The 19,800-nt window shown below is 36.7% G+C and overlaps 1 protein-coding gene across 9 annotated transcripts in view; it reads left to right on the forward strand.

The window, feature by feature from the left end:
• The window catches only part of LOC113571919 (uncharacterized), a 51,581-nt gene extending 32,383 nt beyond the window's left edge, over window positions 1-19,198 (forward strand). For 5 of the 9 annotated variants that reach the window (XM_081715778.1, XM_081715805.1, XM_081715794.1 and 2 more), the window contains 13 exons: window positions 3,762-3,866; window positions 4,847-4,951; window positions 5,154-5,258; window positions 6,465-6,569; window positions 7,951-8,055; window positions 8,258-8,362; window positions 8,707-8,799; window positions 9,775-9,879; window positions 10,296-10,398; window positions 12,081-12,176; window positions 12,954-13,103; window positions 17,217-17,284; window positions 17,834-19,198. In XM_081715778.1, the coding sequence (XP_081571904.1) occupies window positions 3,762-3,866; window positions 4,847-4,951; window positions 5,154-5,258; window positions 6,465-6,569; window positions 7,951-8,055; window positions 8,258-8,362; window positions 8,707-8,799; window positions 9,775-9,879; window positions 10,296-10,398; window positions 12,081-12,176; window positions 12,954-13,103; window positions 17,217-17,284; window positions 17,834-18,013 (1,425 nt within the window). In that variant the 3' untranslated portion in view covers window positions 18,014-19,198. The other 4 variants (XR_014124134.1, XM_081715782.1, XM_081715789.1 and 1 more) reach the window with 4 other exon arrangements.
• Window positions 19,199-19,800: the final 602 nt, after the last annotated feature.

Here is a 19,800-nt window from a genome sequence, read left to right on the forward strand (position 1 = left end):
TATATATATATATATATATATATATATATATATATATATATATATAATGTAATAATAATTTTGTTGAGCAAAACTAAAAGTCCCGACATGTTAATGGCAAGTGTAATAATGTCACTCTATTCATTGATATGGGAAACATTATACAATCACAATGGAATGAGAAGCACCTTTAATGCATTAAGCAAATATTGGTTTTGTTCAAAAATCAATGGATAATATTCCTTGTAATATCAACTCATAAAATAAGATTTGAAAATGAAAATTGCCATTGTGGGTCACCAGTTGTGTGCATATCACATAGTCTCATACAGTTCCAACCCATTTCAGTGTCCTTGGTTTTCAGTATTTCTGAAGTTACATGTCATTTCTGAATTTTGCTGAATGTTTAGACCATCCAAAGTCACAAGTGTAGATGTCAGACTATTGCCATTTATGTTGTGTATATTAGATGTGATGTGCAAATGTACAAAAAGCAAAGTGTGTAAAGTCAATCCAGATTAAAATAATTAATAGATAGTTGTACAGTAACATAGGCAAGGGATTGTAATGGGTATAGTATTGTTCCTATGTAATGTCCTGGTTAAGGGCTTGAATGGCCTGCGAGAAGAAACTCCGTCAATCTCTTTGCATTGGCCTTCACAGAGCAGAACTGTACAGCACAGAGAAGATTCTATTTTCATGGTGGTTGAGGTCCTTATGGTCTTGGTCTGCCACCCCATGTTGTAGATAAGATGTTGGTCTGGAAGCTCAAGAGTCTGAAGAGCCTGGCAGTCCTGCTTGGTGCTGTTCCAAAACCAGAATGTGAGGTTTCCTGTCAGGATGCTTGCAATGGTGCAGGTGTAGATGGAATTTAGCAGATCTGGAGGACATACTTGCAGGTGTTTGAGATGGTAGCGATACTGGTAAGCTTTCTTGACCTGGGTTTTGACATAACAGGACTGTGAGTCCTAAGTGATGTAAACACTAAGATATTTGAATCTGTTCACGCTCGCCATTGAGACTTTGTTTTTCCTGAAGGCATGATAGCTACTTTCTGCTTTGTACCAAACTCCACTACCAACTCAATTGGCTTACTGATATTCACAAGCAGGTAGTTGTCCGGGCACAAGTTCTCCAACTGGGTAACCTACTCTAGATAGGCCTTCTCATTGTTGTAAGAGATCAGGCTCATACAACAGTGTTGTCAGCATACTTGACAATAACACTGGAGTCAGAAGTAGACGTGAAACAAAGGTAACCAATTCCCTCTTGTTAAATTCTGAATTAAACTACCATTCCTGGACAACATAATGTTTTATCAGCTATGGAACAAGCAATGAAAATTCTCTGCAAATTCAAAACAAATTTGACGAGAAAAACAAGTTTGAATAATTTCAAAAATAACCAACATGTGAGACTTTGTAGACATCTGAGCATAGTTAAATTAAAGAGCATTAGTTAAATAAACTAAAGAATGTAGTTCTTAAAGAAAACACAAATTTGAAGTATTTGTGGTCTTGGTTTTAATGATCTTTGAAAAATCTAAACTGAGGCTTATGAATACAGAACTTAATTATTTCCTGTTTTCATGTGATACCTCACATATATGACATATCAGTATTATTTTGCCTTTACATTGAGTTCCATGATGCTGAAAACATTCTCCTCTCTGGTGGACTCCATTAGCTGGCTGCTATTTTGTGTCACTAGAGCCTTAGCTATAGCCTCAAAGCATGCATAGAAGTTGGTCAGTTCCTCTGCCAAAGAGCCATCAACATTCACCATACTGGGGAAGGGAGATTTATAGTCCGTTGTGTACCTCAATCCCTGCCACGACTTCTGGAACCACCCTTTTAGTACCGTGAATCCAATTTGCTTCTATAGTGCAACTTTGCCTCCTTCACTGGTCTAAAGACACTATAAGACAGCCTAGTACTTGTCCATTGCTCAGTGGTGAGTCAAGTTTTGTCCACCCATGGGAAACATTCTGATGCTGACTTTACACCTGTATTTTTATTAATATTCTGCTCACTTAATAAATTCCGTTCTTTGTTTTCCAAACATCACCATAGAGTCAGTAGTGAGGAGCAGGTGGGAGATCGTGGCCATACAAACGAAGACACACACACACACACACATGCACGGAGATGTCTGGGAGGAGGTGCCATACCATGACAGAGCCACTCCCCAACAGCGTGACTCCCAGCACGCCAGCCTATCAGACTACAGCACTGAAACCAATGCCAAATAGCGAGGCCGGCGGACTGAATGACCCGACATGGGCCAGCACGAGCAGGACAGAGGGGGGGGGAAATAGAGACCAAGACCACGATAGACACAGGGACGGACACACTGACAGGAACAGGCACAGGCACAAAATGGGGACAAGGTGATGGGCACATTAAGTGTCACAGGGACTGGTACCATGACAGGAACAGGTATGTGAACAAAATGATACAAAGGGTTATGAAAAAGTCCAGGGAAGCCAGCAGGAACCCCAGCTTGTCCACCAGTCGTTGGCTGGGTTGAAGTCCGACTGGCCTGTGGGGGATGGCCCTTCGCCGGTTCTGGTGGCGGCATCTTTTCTTGGTCTCTAGGGTAGGCACTGGTGACACCTCCTTCTTGCCTCATTGAGGCTTGCACATAGACACCGGAGTTCTGAGTCTGTGTGCCTTAGGTGAGGGAGTGTCTTCAGATGACAATGATGCTGCCTCTGTGTGAGACACGTGGGGCAGTTTACTGACTCCAGAACGGCAGAGCCCTGGGCACCGGAGGCTCGTCACTCTAGGAATCTGCTGAAAACGTGTCCATCATAGAGGACGGATCCTAATGGAAGGCGTCCTCCACTTCCATTCATGGACCCTCCAGACTGTACATCTTCAAGTCCAACCGGAGGCTGATGCTGTGGGACTCCTCACTCTGTTTGTAATCCCCGTAGCCCTCCTGGTAGTCCCAATACAGATAATCCGATAATACAGAAGTCCGAACCTGGATACTAGTCATAATCTTACCAGTTCTGGTAATCTGTTGAGGGAGCAGGTGTGAAACACAGGGAGAGCGTGGCCATATGAACGAACACACACACACACACACACACACACACACACACACACACACACACACACACACACACACACACACACACAGATGTCTGGGAGGAGGGGCTGTACCGTGACACCATTCAGTAAGCCCAGTGGCTTTTTTTCCTGTTGTTGGACATTTCGCAGATGGGCATAGTGGAGGATGGAGAGTTATCATTGAAGTTATTGAGATAGCCAGAAATTAGTTAGGTGTTGTGTTTGCAGTCTTGCGGTCTTGCATTACAAACTTCTTCAAGTGCCACAGAGACTGAATGCAATCACTGACAGATAGTTCTTTTGGGTTTTCTTGGGCACTGTAAAATAAATCATGAATAAATAAGTAATATAATGGATTTCAGTGCAAGTGTAATTGAAGCAAATATCCAGTAGAACTACCATGCATAATGGACAAATAATCAGAAGTCTAGTGGAACTGCATTGACTAATGGGCAAACTTTGTCTGGTCTGCAAATTTGCTACTTTTTCTGCATCTTTTCCAGTAACATTTTTTTTCTCGTATACTTGAATATTTTTACAGATATGTTTTCATTTTATTTAAAATAACAATTAAAAATATTTTTATTCTACCAAATTTTGTAAACTTGTCTTATTATCTGGATTGTAGCTGTATTGCAAGGAAGTTTTGTTTTTCTTTAGTTATCAGAAGTGTTCAAACATGTTCATGTCTGTATACTCTTTCAGCTGTCCTACAAACAGCTGGCTCAGCAAAGGCATAGTTCATTTGGCACAGTGACTGATTCTCCTGAGCTCCTTCATGCAGCTTATCTGAAAGATGTCTACAGCCAGGTCAGCCATTGACCACCTACCTACCTGTAACAGAGTTGATTGAGACTAAAAACCCAATTTGTGACCCAATTTGACTAAAGTGGTGGATCTTTAGGGCAATTCTTCATTATATTGACAGTTATAGCAGATTGCCCAGTGAGAATGTTAGAGAAGAATGTCCACAAGGATGATTTATTGTTACACACATCTATGCCACTAACAGATGTGAATTAAAAGTAGAATAGTTCAGTTATTCTCATGGCTTCTTTAGCAAACAGATTAATAAAATGTTCAATAATCACCAGTAATGATAAGTATGATGAACTCATTGAAGCTGAGTAGCTAGAGCCATTTACAGCTAAACTGCTATTACTTTAATGCCTAAATTAAGAGTCAAGCACAAATTACCAGCCCAGAATTGATGTGTGTTAAACTGTTATGGAAGGTAGCATGCATGAATTGGTCACAGTAGCTCAAAGTAATTTATCAATAACAATGGCATTCACCTTCTCCCGGACACACAAGAGCTCAGTGAGTTTACGAATGTTGAAGTCCATAATGAATTGAGGATGAAGGAATCCTAAAACTCACATGCACCTATCAATGAGATGGATTAATTAAATATGACTAACATAACCATTAAGGCAGTATTGTGAACAGAAGATTTTACACATGTTAAATATAGGGGGAGCTGAAGTTACCTCAACCAAACACTCGATTGGATAGGGGCAGACCATAGTGAGGGATAACTGGCTGACGGAAACCAGGAATGTTCCAGAAACTTATTGCATAATATATATGAGAAGATGAAAAGACTGATAAAAACTCCCCACCTTTTTAACACCACTATCCATCATGCATCTAACTGACAATCTACATAACTACACCCATCCCTCCATCTTTGCATCCATAATGTTTTTGTGTTTGTTTGTTTTGCTTTGGTTTGGTAAAATTGCAATGTCTCTAATATTTTTTTGTTGTGGACATATTTGTTTATGCAGAAGAAGTATAAGGATAATGCAGAGAAGCTGAGGAGTTCATATGGTGTCATGCCAAATACTCCAGAGATGGAGAGAGTGAAGACCAACCAGCACAACATTAGCTCTGTCAGTGATACCTTAGTTCACTTTTACTTCCTTTCATTTTAATTTATTGGAAACAACATTTTTTGTTGTTGCTGTTGTTGTTGTAGTAATAGCCATAAACAGCCGATGGCTACTGAACAGCTACTTTGTTGTATTTGTACTGTTCAAATGCTCAAATAATTGTTTGTGTACATGCTCAATACTTGTCTTTGTGTATGTGTAGTTGAGGTACACCTGGGATTCCAAGTTAATGAAAGGACTGATGTCCTCAGTCACAGAGACTCCAGAGATTGTTCTTGCCAAAGAGAACACCAAGAAGATTAGTGAAGTATGTTTCCACTTAACCATTTAAATGAATCATACATTTCTAGCCCCTGGTGGTGGCTATTAAGTTTAATTTGTAATGTGAAGATTTTTCCAACACAAGCAGCGTACCCTTTGACCTTTACAGCAAGGTCAGGCTGTGAACCTAATGACAAGCAAAGGGCTACAGTGACTAGGACTAACCCTAATCCGAGGAAGTAATTAAAAGATTAAGGTTAGCTAACCCTAACGCTAGTAATTAAAGCTCAGTCAGTATTGGGATTTTTAACGTATGCAGCTGATTGTATATATAAATCCGCAAGTTACATGTCATTTCTGAATTTTGCTAAATGTTTAGAGCATTTAAAGTCACAAGTGTAGATGTCAGACGATTGCCTTTTATGTTGTGTATATAAGATCTGATGTGCAAATGTACAAAAAGTGAAGCACCAAAGTCAGTCTAGATTAATAGATAAATAGTTGTACAGTAACATCACCAGAGAGTCTCCACTGCTTCATGTGTACATTATCTAACAGTTCTGGTAAACAGTAACTAGTATGCAGCAAATAAGCATCTGACCTGCCAAGTCAGAGACTAGCAGGGAACTTTATGCATTATTTATCTTTCCATACAGTAAGCCCAGTATTTCTTTTCCTGTTGTTGGACATTTCACAAATGGGCATAGTGGAGGATGGAGAGTCATCATTGAAGTTATTGAGATAGCCAGAAATTAGTTTGGTCTTATGTTTGTAGTCTTGCGGTCTTGCACTACACACTTCTTTCAGTGCCACAGAGACCGAATACAATTACTGACAGATAGTTCTTTTGGGTTTTCTTGGGCACCTTAAAATAAATCATGAATAAATAATAAGTAATATAAAAGATTCCAGTGCAAGTGTAATTGAAGCAAATATCCAGTAGAACTACCATGCATAATGGACAAATAATCAGAAGTCTAGTGGAACTGCTCTGACTAATGGGCAAACTTTGTCTGGTCTGCAAATTTGCTACTTTTCCTGCATCTTTTCCAGTAACATTTTTCTCATATCCTTGAATATTTTTACTGATATGTTTTAATTTTATTTAAAATAACAATTCAAAATATTATTATTCCACCAAATTTTGTAAACTTGTCTTATTGTTTGGATTGTAGCTATATTGCAAGGAAATTTTGTTTTTCTTTATTTATCAGAAGTGTTCAAACATGTTCATGTCTGTATACTCTTTCAGCTGTCCTACAAACAGCTGGCTCAGCAAAGGCATAGTTCATTTGGCACAGTGACTGATTCTCCTGAGCTCCTTCATGCAGCTTATCTGAAAGATGTCTACAGCCAGGTCAGCCATTGACCACCTACCTACCTGTAACAGAGTTGATTGAGACAAAAACCCAATTTGTGACCCAATTTGTCTTAAGTGGTGGATCTTTAGGGCAGTTCTTCATTATATCCACAGTCATAACAGATTGTCCAGTGAGAACATTAGAGAAGAATGTCCACAAGGATGATTTATTGTTACACACATCTATGCCACTAACAGATGTGAATTAAAAGTAGAATAGTTCAGTTATTCTCATGGCTGCTTTAGCAAACAGAGAAATTAATAAAATGTTCAATAATCACCGGTAATGATAAATATGATGAACTGATTGAAGCTGAGTAGCTAGAGCCATTTACAGCTAAATTGATATTACTTTAATGCCTAAATTAAGAGTCAAGCACAAATTACCAGCCACAGAGTTGATGTGTGTTAAACTGTTATGGAAGGTAGCATGCATGAATTGGTCACAGTAGCTCAAAGTAATTTATCAATAACAATGGCATTCACCTTCTCCCGGACACACAAGAGCTCAGTGAGTTTACGAATGTTGAAGTCCATAATGAATTGAGGATGAAGGAATCCTAAAACTCACATGCACCTATCAATGAGATGGATTAATTAAATATGACTAACATAACCATTAAGGCAGTATTGTGAACAGAAGATTTTACACATATTAAATATAGGGGGAGCTGAAGTTACCTCATCCAAACATTCGATAGGATAGGGGCAGACCATAGTAAAGGGTAACTGGCTGACGGAAACTGTGACGATTGCCCAAATGCTGCAGGGCCTGGAACAGGACGCACAGACTCCTTTGACTTTGTGAAACATTTAATGACACAACATGTAATAGACAACGGTGGCACTCACACAACATTAACAGTGAACATAAATACACTTAACACTAACGATAAAGATTGTAAAATAAATGCAGGCTAGACAAACATGGATAGTAAAATATGCTCTGACTCTGACAAACAATGACCAACAGTGAGGGATGCACTGACAGAGGTTTAAATAGCCTAACAAACACTAACGATTAACCATGTACAGGTGCGTGCCCTCATGGAGGTGTGGCCACAAACAAGAGGGAACCCCACCTGCACGCGGCAGGCCATACCATGTGATTTGTACGGGGGGAGCATCCTGTGACAGAAACCAGGAATGTTCAAGAAACTTATTGGCTAACATATATGAGAAGATGAGAAGACTGATAAAAACCATTCACCTTTTTAACACCACTATCCATCATGCATCTAACTGACAATCTACATAATTACACCCATCCCGCCATCTTTGCATCCATAATGTTTTTGTGTTTGTTTGTTTTGCTTTGGTTTGGTAAAATTGCAATGTCTCTAATATTTTTTTGTTGTGGACATATTTGTTTATGCAGAAGAAGTATAAGGATAATGCAGAGAAGCTGAGGAGCTCATATGGTGTCATGCCAAATACTCCAGAGATGGAGAGAGTGAAGACCAACCAGCGCAACATCAGCTCTGTCAGTGACACCTTAGTTCACTTTTACTTCCTTTCATTTTAATTGATTGGAAACAACATGTTTTGTTATTGTTGTTGTTGTTGTAGTAATAGCCACGAACAGCCGATAGCTACTGAACAGCTACTTTGTTGTATTTGTACTGTTCAAATGATCAAATAATTGTTTGTGTACACGCTCAATACTTGTCTTTATGTATGTGTAGTTGAGGTACACCTGGGATTCCAAGTTAATGAAAGGACTGATGTCCTCAGTCACAGAGACTCCAGAGATTGTTCTTGCCAAAGAGAACACCAAGAAAATTAGTGAAGTATGTTTCCACTTAAACATTTAAATGAATCACACATTTCTAGCCCTTGGTGGTGGCTATTAAGTTTAATTTGTAATGTAACGATTTTTCCAACACAAGCAGCGTACCCTTTGACCTTTACAGGAAGGTCAGGCTGTGAACCTAATGACAAGCAAAGGGCTACAGTGACTAGGATTAGGAATAGCAATTAAAAGGTTAAGGTTATCTAACCCTAACACTAGTAATTAAAGCTCAGTCAGTATTGGGATTTTTAATGTATGCAGCTGATTGTATATATAAATCCATTCAGATGTATATGTTTGGTGATGCCTTTGTTTGAATGTGTTGGACATGCAAATGTGCAGGTGCAGTACAGAGAGGAGGTGGGTAGTGGGACTTCAGTCAAGGACACTCCTGAAATGGAGAGAGTTCGGAGGAACCAGGAGAACATCAGCTCTGTATGTACAACCTTTACAAATCAACACCAGTTCTAATCTGCAACTTTATAGGTATCAGCAAAATACTATGGCCCATTTTAAGTGCAGGGGATAAATGGTAGACTGTGTAGGAAATAAAGATTTAGAAATTAGACATACAGATATAGATATAATGTTGTAGAACTTATATATATATATTAGTTCATGCCAACAACTCCATGAACAACATGTTTCCACTGATTCACATTGGGACTTTAAGAAGCTGCTGGTAAGCCTATTTGAAAATCAGCAGCTTATTTGCATTTGCTCAGTAGATGGGACCAGAGTGGAAGTGAGACAGGCCTTATGCCTGCCCATATTTTAGTACTCAGAGTTAATCAACAGTGATTAGGAGCACATCTAGCTAGCTTTCTTTTTCATTTTAATTTGAAGCTGTTTAAATGGCATTTCGCTTGGTATGTCAGCTGTTTGCTAATGATCAAGTATCAAGCTAGGTATCAAAATGATCACCTTACTGAAAAATGAAATGAATTTACCAATTGTTACAGCAGTTTATTGCGGAGATGACAAGACTCTGCATTAGAACTGTCAAACAGTTTTCAAAACTGTCATTCTGTAAGTGTAATGGCCCAAGTGCTGCAGGGTGAGGTGCAGGACGCACAGACTCCTTCAACGTAGACTGACGTTTAATAACATATAACACAGATAATGGTGGCACTCACACGTAATGTAATCAGTGAACATGGATACACATATAACTAGCTTCAAACAATGTGAACACTAACAAGGTGACATGAACCTATACGATTAGCATGAATACAAATCAACAGGCACAATGACCAACACTGATGCACACACCAACAGGGGTTTAAATACACACAGACACACAGCATTAAACCTGGTGCGGGTGTGTGCTAAACAAAACAAAGCAAAACACAAAAAACAAGTCTTTGGGAGTATAGGTCTACACACGTGTCTGTGTATGTGTGACTTCAGGTAAAATATCAACGCAATCTTCAGGAGATGAAGGGTTGTTCATGTACAGTGCTAGACACACCCGAGTTGAGACGTGTTCGCAAATCTCAGGACATCATCTCCCTGGTATACCTGTGGCATTTTCAGTACATATGCACTCACAAATTTTGTCACAGTGTGATGGGGTTTTCACTCTAATCTGCAAAGTTACTTGGTGATACCCTCTAAATTATGAATAATTTTTGATTCAAATACAAAATTGATTCAATTGATTCTTGATTCAAATACAGTGATTCTTGATTCAAATACATGTTAGAATACAAATACATGTTAGAATACACACAAACTAAGAGCAATATTTTGACATTAGCAATATTTTAACATGTTTGCACCTAACTGTAATGCAGATGTTTGTGTGTGTGTGTCTGTGTGTGTCATTGCATGTCTGTGCATTACTTTTTTCTTAAAATTCCTTCTGTAGTTCCTTTTATATAACAGACCTGTCCAAACTTACATATTCACAGTGTTTTGTTCTCCCTCAGGCCAAGGTCCATAGGGACTGTGAGCAGAGCAGGGAAAGGAGCCACCCTTCTGCACTAGACAACCAGAACATGGAAATGGAGCCAAGCACAGATATTGCTGTTGGTTAGTGAAGAATATAATTCAGTTCAGACTGAATATTTCATTTATTTTGTTGCTGGGGGTGTTTATACTAAAATATTGGTTTCTTATTATAAATGTTCAGAAACATTTAGTTTAGAAATCAGAAAAAAATGAGGAAAGGTTTATTAATTTTGAACTTGGTTATAATTAACCAGAGCTGAGACAAAGTAATTGTAGATTGACTTCATCAGTACCTAAAACTACATTCAAGAATAAATGTTCAGATTGCCTTGCAAAAAGTGCCTTAAGTCATCAGACTCACCTGGTTTACAAATGACACAAAGATTATTCCAGTCAGCATTTTTGGATATGATTTTGTAGCCTTTTGCTGCTTATAGCATGCTTATAACATGTTATATTTTAGCATGTTTATAACATAATATCTAATTTCCTTAGAATGCTCTTTTGTATTCACTTTTACAGTTGTTTTTCAGATTCACAGTCTGACCAATGGCACTTGAATTAACAGGGTCTTGAATTAAGGTTTTAATGATTTACTGGTTATAACAGTTATAAGCCAACTGTGTTATCTTTGCTCTATTAAACTTCCACATTACAGGGTTTGAATACATATGGGTGTGACACTGGAATGGCCAGTGACTGAAAAAAGGGTATGATTCAGGAATGATGCCCAAAACAAAAGACAAATCGAAATGAAAGTGATACAACAAACATGATGAAATGTACAGACACGTTCGCTTGCACACAATAGACAATAACCGATACTGAACAAGCTCAACAAAAGTTTATATATGCACACAATGATTAAGAGGAAGATCAAGGCACAGGTGAAGCAGGGAACTCTGTTAACAAGGGGTGCATGGCAAAATGTAAGGAAAGTAAACACAACACATGGTGAAAAGCAAACAGAGAACAAAAATATGAAACCACTAGGTGAGCATCACCACAGGGACGTGATGGGGACCAGTGTCGCACCCATAAGTATTCAACCCTGTAATGTGGACGTTTATGCAGAGCCAAGAGAACACAGTTGGCTTACAACTGACCTCTACCTGTAAATCCTTAAAATCTCCATTCAAGACCCTCTTCATTCAAGTGCCAAGTTACATTGGCCTGGTAATAAGCAACACTTTTCAGGCAGTAATTTTCATGACAGAATATTTTCTGACATAAAACCAGTATCACTGTAAAATAATTCATCTTGAATGTCAGTTTTTTAACATACAATATGATTCAGAACAATGTATCAAAGTGTAATTTATGTCAAGTGTAAACAAGATTGAATCTGGTGATTATGAAGGGGTGAAAACTTTTACAAGACACTGTACGTCTTGAGAATATATATGGTTTTAAAACCCATAAAGTGTGATTGATTCACTAATCAATTACAGTAGGCTTTTCATTAAGATAATTTTGGAAAATTATCAGAGACGTTCAAATGCACTATTAAACTTATGGGTTAAGAGTTGAATTTGATTTTTTGTTGATTAATAGTGTCTAATGTAAGAAGGCTGACTGAAAATGAAAAATATGTGCGTAAAATGGCCTAAAAAAGGACCAATGTGTAATTAATGACCCATCACATGGCATTCACATTGCCTTTGACCTATTTCCCATGGGGCAGTGTTATTGCTGTTGTAGATGTAAGACTGTTCTATGGAAATACCCCTCTGAGACAAATAAAGTTTATTCAATTTAATTAGAAGACCTAAAGGTGTGGAGGACAGATCCAGGCTCCATATTTGATTTTGACCCCATAGAAGACAACATTCAGTCTAAAAGCCTTCGCAGAATGTCTGGTACTGTTACTCCACCCTCCGACTACAACATGACCACACAAACATCTCCTCAACTTTCATACTTTTGAGCAAATTTTTCAGATTTTAACTTTGTTTTTTTTTTCAGATTTCCATATTCCATAATCCAATTAGATAAAACATTACTAATAATCAATAATAGTTATTTCTTCTTGGGTAATATTTTTCATAATTTTATTATAATTCTTTAGTTTTATTCTTTCTTTCTTTCAATTTTTGTGGTAACACTTTACAAGATCATTGTTACAGTGTAATTATACTATTAATTACAGGATAATAAACTAAGTAAAAAATTGTAACAATGTGTAATAAGGATACTCTGTACATACATAATGGAAAACACATTGAAGAGTATCAGTTTGTACAAAAATAGTACAAAGTAAGTACAGTGTGTGTTACATATAGTTACTCAGTATATTATGTATTTGCATAGATACACTGTAACAGGCATGGTGTAATATAAAACTGTGTACTACATCTTACATATTTATGTTGTGCCTTGCTGTTTTCTCTGTGTGTATCTGTGCATGAATGTGTGGTTGTGTGTACTGTATATATGTGTGTGCGCACCTATGTGGGTGCATCTGTGTATTTGTATGTGGGTCTTTGTGTGTCTGGGTATGCATCTGGGGGGGAGTGTATATGTGTGGGTGTGTGTATGTATCTATGCATGCGTGTGTATGTGTGTATGTATCTGTCTATGTTTGTGTGGGGTTGTGTCTATCTGGGTATGCACGTGTGTGGATGTGGTGTGTGTAGAACGGGCTAGTCGCCCTCAGCAGAAGTCTATGCATTCAGTGCCCCCTTGCACACAGTCTGTGTGCAGCTCCTTGGGGTCTGAGATGTGGGATGACAGGAGTTCTTCTGTCTGCAGCAGCACCTCTACACTGCAGGACACAGCAAGCACAGGCAAGAAAACACATGTGCATGCATGTGTAAATTAACTTTGTAGAACAAAATGGCCGATTGTTTTAAAACACACAAACTATAGTCAAAATGGCAGCTACATAGCAGAGTTGTATTAGGTTCAGCACTTTAACACATACATTTTGTATGCTGCCTTATGAATTGTTCCAGATAAGCAAAATAGTTGAATTGGTGTGCAAACTGCATTTGGTCACAAAGAAAAGTGTCATATATGGAAAAAAGAGGTCACAAAAGAGGTCACAGATGGTTGACTACCTAAAGCCTTTAAAATTAATAACAGAATGTGTTTTACAAAAGATGAAATTTGAGGGCTGCTGTTATGCAACTGACTCGAAGAAAATAATCAATACAATTTAAATTTATTTTTATAGTGCATTTTACAATACATGTTGTCACAAATAAGCTTTACAAAAAACATCTATACAGAGAATCTGGCTCCAGGACCCGAATAAGCAAGCCAAGGTGACTGTGACAAGAAACAACTCCCAGAGAGAATGAACCTTGAGAGGAATCCAATTATAATAATTGTTTATTATTAGTTACACTTATATAGCACTTTTCTTAATGCCCAACCCTTTGCACAGTGCTTATACAAAGAGTCAGCACACAGCAGTGAGATGCAATAGCCAATCAAACACAACACTGGGACGCAGGGAAGGAGGATAACATCCATCACTAAGCATGCAGACATAGTCATTAACACACACTCACAACAGGACAATCTTAGAGTAATCAATTCAAGTGTCCTCCGTGTTTTCTGGACTGTGGGAAGAAACCAGAGATTCTGAGGAAACCTGCACAGACATGGGGAAAACATGGAAATCCCACACAGACGAGAACAAGAACCTAACATCCTAGTGCTGAGAGGCAAAAATGTTAAGCAGCTGTGCTGCCCAAATTGATCTCACCAAGTTTCTTGGCTTGCTTTCAGTTTGCACAATTTATCAGAAATCCCTTACACAATGGAGAGGAATAAGAACCAAAAAAGAAATTTAAATTATATTATTTCTAAAGCAAGCAATAAGGCTCCAAACAAATTCCTTTCAGCCTTTGTTTTCCCCATGATGGTCACCACCCCTTTAATCCTTCCAACTAATATCTATATTCAAAGACTAATCTAAACTAAAAAGGTAAAACATATACAAATGAAAATAAGTAATAATAGCCTATTTCATGTAATGAAGACATTAGAATTATTATATTCACCCCTTCAATAAAAAATTATTCTGATAGGAATATGACAAAAAGGAATACTTTGGACACATGAGAATTACACAACATTCTAAAGATAACAGTGTACAAATGGGCACATATATACCTTCACACACCTATTACGCAACAGTAGTTGGAGTTACATGGAGCTTAATATTGCGAATATATGTGGTTTACAATTCCAAAATGAATAAAAATACTTTGTTTTAAAACCTCAATCAGAATAAAAAGGCCCAAATCAATTAAAATTTTAATTTCAAAATTTCAAGAGCAGTAGCTTAATAACCCCTTCATAAACAAATTAAAAGAAACACTGTACCCATATAAATTTAACCTGATTACATCCTGACTGCATTTTTTCTGTGCATGCCTTCTGTCTTAACATAAATACATGGTGATGTATGTTTCTCAAAATGGTGGTTTCCAGGCTCAACAGGAGCCTGTTTTTAATTAAAACCCTTAAATAACTAAAAATTATAATTTATACCATAGCCTGTGCTGACAAGTATTGCTTTCTCATGTCTCCTTTAGGTTTTATTGCAGATTAGGCACCATTTGGCACACTACCACTATTTACTGTATACAATCATTCAGTTCAGTCCAGTTCTATGTGAACATGCCACACATCTGTTCTGATTAAATGCATCTACACATGTAAACAACAGACTGTATTAGATCACATCCCATGTAAACTGCTGACCTGAAATGCTTGCCCTGACTCGAAATTGCCTGCTCTCATCCATGCTGTAGTAAGTGCCCTTCTGTAGTGTATGTCTGTCTTTCCAGTGTAGTATATTTCTAGTTAAGTCAGATGCAATTTATGTTCTGGATTTCTAATGGGTTGTTTTAATGTGTGGATGGTAATTGTACCAAGGGATGAGCTTGTTGTTGTGTATTTCATGTCTTATTTTTCAGTGGTGCTACATTATCTAAGGTAGAGTGAAAAGTAGACTCCAAAGTGTTCCACCAAATAATCCAACTCATAGCAATTGAAAAGTTAAACCAGTTTGATCTGGAGGATTTTAAATAAAACTGGTACCTGTGGAGGACTTTATGATACATTTAACACTATGGTGAAAGGATGAACATATGACTATGGTGAAGTTCAAATATGATAAGGTGATAAGGTAATGGTCAGAGTCCACAGCAGTCTGTGGGAGAATAGCTATATTATTTATGTTGACCTCAAAAGGTAAAATTAGGTCAAAGGTATGACTGCCATAGTGACTAGGGCCCATTATATTTTGTGTGAACCCAATAGAGTCTAAGACAAATACAAATGCTTTCTGTGGCTCTTATGGTAATCAAAATGAATGCTAAAATCTTCTGGAATTATTCTTTTATAGATAAAAATGGTATAAATTTGACAGACTGCACTATGCTATGAGAAATGAGAGCAGTACCCTCCCATGAAGGAGACAATCTGACTCTTGCATACTAAATCTGTTCTTCTCTAATGTCTGAATGTGCACCTCTAATCTTCTCTGTTACACAAGAGACTAATCTACATTTCTCAGATAAGGATACCAATATCACTAGTAACATATAAAGAGGAACAGCTAAGCATGTTGCACTCAGAACAAAGCAAAAGCTCACAGTCCTCCATACTGTAAACAATTACACTGACAGATTTCAGACTACATTTCATTTTTGGAGCACATATTACTTATTTGGAGCACTTATGTTGCTTTCACTCTAACAAATTAAAGAGTGGTTTCATTAACACTGATATAGAATCACATTCTCCTCATAGGTTTTCCAATTACTGGAATAGACAATGAGTGTGAAGTAGATTTTCACATCCTTTATCCCACAAAAACCTGCATGGATGAAGAAGGTCCAATATCCTTTCTTCATTTTTCAACTTTCAAGAAAGTTCAAGCCCATTTGCTGATTGCCACATGCTGATTGATAAACAGTCTTTGGCACTGGTGTCTGTATATCTCATTGGACCATTTGTCAGAAGAGCTTTCCTGCAAGTAGCTTTCTTCCAAGCCTTCACACTACCACATTATTAAGATAAAGTTAATCAGGTTTCAAAAAGTCTTTAAAATGATCTGTACAATATCACAGCATGCTGTGTATTGTAAAATACCCAATGCCAAGTATATGACAGAAAAGGTCTTTTTTGAGTGTTATTCTATTTTGTCACTGTCACGGTACGCCCCCCTCTCCCCGAACGTCTCCTCGTGTGTGTGTGAGTGTGTGTGTTTGTCAATGTGGCCACGACCTCCTTGTGTCTCACATGTGCTCCTCATTGTGTCATTATCATATATATATAAAGGTCTGTCGTTTTCGTGTTCGAGTTGTTAGTGTTTGACTCCATTTGTGTGTGGATTTGATTGTGAACATGTTAAATAAACAAAGTCTTATGTTCCACGTGACTTGTCCCCGCATCCTACTTAAGCGTTACAGTCAGTAGACCTTGTGGTATGTTGAATTTGTATTTTGTATTCGGAGTAATGCATTGCCTTTATTGTTCCAGATGGTGGCAATTTGATGTTGCTGATAGCTTGAAAATCATACACATCTGCCAAGTAAAGAGCTAATAAATACATCTTGTATTTGTCAAAAGTGTTAGGGTTAGAGTTATGATTATGTAGGGTTAGGTTTGAATTTAGGGTTAAGCTTATGGTTATATAGGTATCACAGGGGTGAGAGGTTGTAAGAATTTATTTCTACTAAGCCATGTATTTTATAAGTTACTTTATAAGTTTATTTCCTTGACATGTGTTTGGTATCTGTAATACTAAAAGGCTCTTCAATTTTTACTTTTACAGTGTCCAGTTCTTTAGATGAGTAGCTCTGTTAAACTCCTTCTCTCACCTCTATTTATTCATCTATTTTTTGGTTCATCTATTTTTCTCAATCCTGTTCTTACAGGTGATGACCAACAGAATAGCCATCACCTTAACCAACTGACTGTTCGCTCACGTCACTCTTCCACCATGGTGAAACCTCATCTTTAATTACTTTTCTCTCTTGAAGTGGAATGCACCCAATTAATTGTACCCAATTAATTAAACATCCTTTAATTATGTTCTACTCTAATCTAGTTCAGATGCCTTATATGCCTCAAATATTAACACTTTATTTGACAGTAACAATTATATTTAATATATAATGTATAAATCATTGTCATTATCCAGAATATATTGTGTTATAATCCAGAATATAATATTATAATCTTCCAGTTCTGCAGAAAGATCATGACTTGTGATATTTACAACTATGAATGTTGTTTCCTTTAAAGTTTATATTTATAAAATGAATCAAGTTATTAACTGTTGGTGTCCAAAAACATTTTAATGCACAAGTATTGTATTTAGACCTGTTATTAAATTCAGTTGAGCAGGTTATGCTGTCTGGTTCACTTACTGAAGCTTTTGACAGTTTTAAGTCTCATCTCATGACCTTAAGATAATGTAGAGTTCACACTACATGCAAACGATACACTATCTGTCTTGTTTTAATTCTTAATTATTTTTCTGTCCATACAGAAGAGAGTTTATCGTGCTCTATATGATTACACAGCCCAAGATCATGATGAAGTCTCCTTTTGGGATAATGATGTCATAATCAACGTGCAGCCAATCGATGAAGGCTGGATGTATGGCACTGTCCAGAGAACAGGAAAGTCTGGCATGCTCCCTGCTAATTATGTGGAATGCCTTAAGTAACTCCCAGTTTTCTTAATTTCATCTTGCTTCAGCATAAAGCTGAATTGTATTGTGCAATCTGCTCTGGCTGGATTTTAAACGTTAATGACAAGGGCTAATTATTTAGATCAACACAAAATTTACCATTTCATAGTCCTATATCCTGGCAGTTCATACTACATATAAGCATGGTTGTGTTGTAACTGAATACACTTAAGGCCAGCATGTATTCAGAATACAAAACTATAGTAATTATAAGTTTTAAAGAGGTTGTATTCAGAATACTGTTAACAAACTTTTAGGAGAATTATTTTAGAATACCTCATCACTACTTCAAAAAAGCCCTCATACCATGTTTCAAAGCTATCCCCAAAATATCCCAAAGATATCATCTTTACTTTAAAATAAACATAAAGACAGCATACACCTTTTTATGCACAGGTGCACAATAGAAAGTAGCAGATGGTCTGCACATGCAATATAATTAATTCAATCTATTGTTAGTTAATGTAGGTAACTAAATAAATAAACTAAATAAATATCTAAGAAACAAGAGTTAATACTAGAACCAGAAACTTAGTGTAATTCATGCTAGGGACACTAGGGGCATGTTCCCACCACTTTCTGAAATGACTGATTTTGTCCACACAGCTTTTTAAACGTTTACTCAGTAAATATTAGTGCTTCCTTTACAAGTTGCCTTTGATTAGAAATAGTTTAGGTCTAAACCTTAAAATGTATACTAAATGAATGTGGAATTACATATTTTATGCATTTTAAACTGCATTTAACACTGAATATATTTAAGATGGTCCAACTCAACCCAATCATCAATATCATTACCACTCTTCATCAATAGCCCTCTTCATATAGTTGAAAAGCATTTATCTTTACAAACTGAATGTCTTGTTACTTTAAAGCTGCAGTAATTGATTTTACAGTTATTGATAACTCTTACCATATTTAGTCACTAGAGAGGAAATTAATTTGAGGTTTATGATCAGATTTTATACATTCACAATTATCTTTAAATTAACTAAGATCACTTTTTAAAGTTATCACTCTTCATTGCTTAATGAATGTATGCTATGCTTATGATACTATAATGATATTTCAGAGACACAAGTTAAGACAGTTGATAAATGAATTTTTTTAGACATTACTGAACTGTAAAGACAAATAAATTTGTATTGTAGTACAGTACAATGTGTGTCTGTCGTATATTGTCATTTATGCACGACATATGTTAGAATAAACAGAGCAGCTTGAATATTGCAGTAAAGCAGGAAGTTTTATACAATAATAATTTTATGAAAACTTTCATTTGTCACATGACTTGTCATGTATCTAAGCACATGTTTAGTGAGTTCATTTGTACTGAAAAAATCCTAAACTTTTTCAAGACATTTTAGGTTACCTTTTTTTTGTTAAGATTTCTAATCTTTATGTATTAGAGTAGAGAATAAGCGAACATCTATCACCTATAAAAATGGTCCAAAGGTGACTTCTACTGTTTTAGTTATAACATTATGTCAAAGCCACATTATCAAGTCTACTTGAGATTACTGAACAACTCATTGAAATCCAGGGAATATATATGATTTAGACATTAGGCATAGTGCTAATCTTTGAAATAAACATTTAGGTTTAGGTATGTTTTAAGAGAATATGGCTGTTTGTGATGGTAAATGATCTCATATATTTCATATATCTACTATTATTAACATTTGCCCTATTTTATTTTTTATTTATTTTGCAGTGTTTTGAAAACCTGAACAAGCTATAACAAGGTAACCAGAAGTCTAAAT

This window comes from Electrophorus electricus, chromosome 1 (genome assembly GCF_041902795.1).
Source record: "Electrophorus electricus isolate QZ-2024a chromosome 1, ASM4190279v1, whole genome shotgun sequence".
Classification (NCBI taxonomy): Eukaryota; Metazoa; Chordata; class Actinopteri; order Gymnotiformes; family Gymnotidae; genus Electrophorus; species Electrophorus electricus.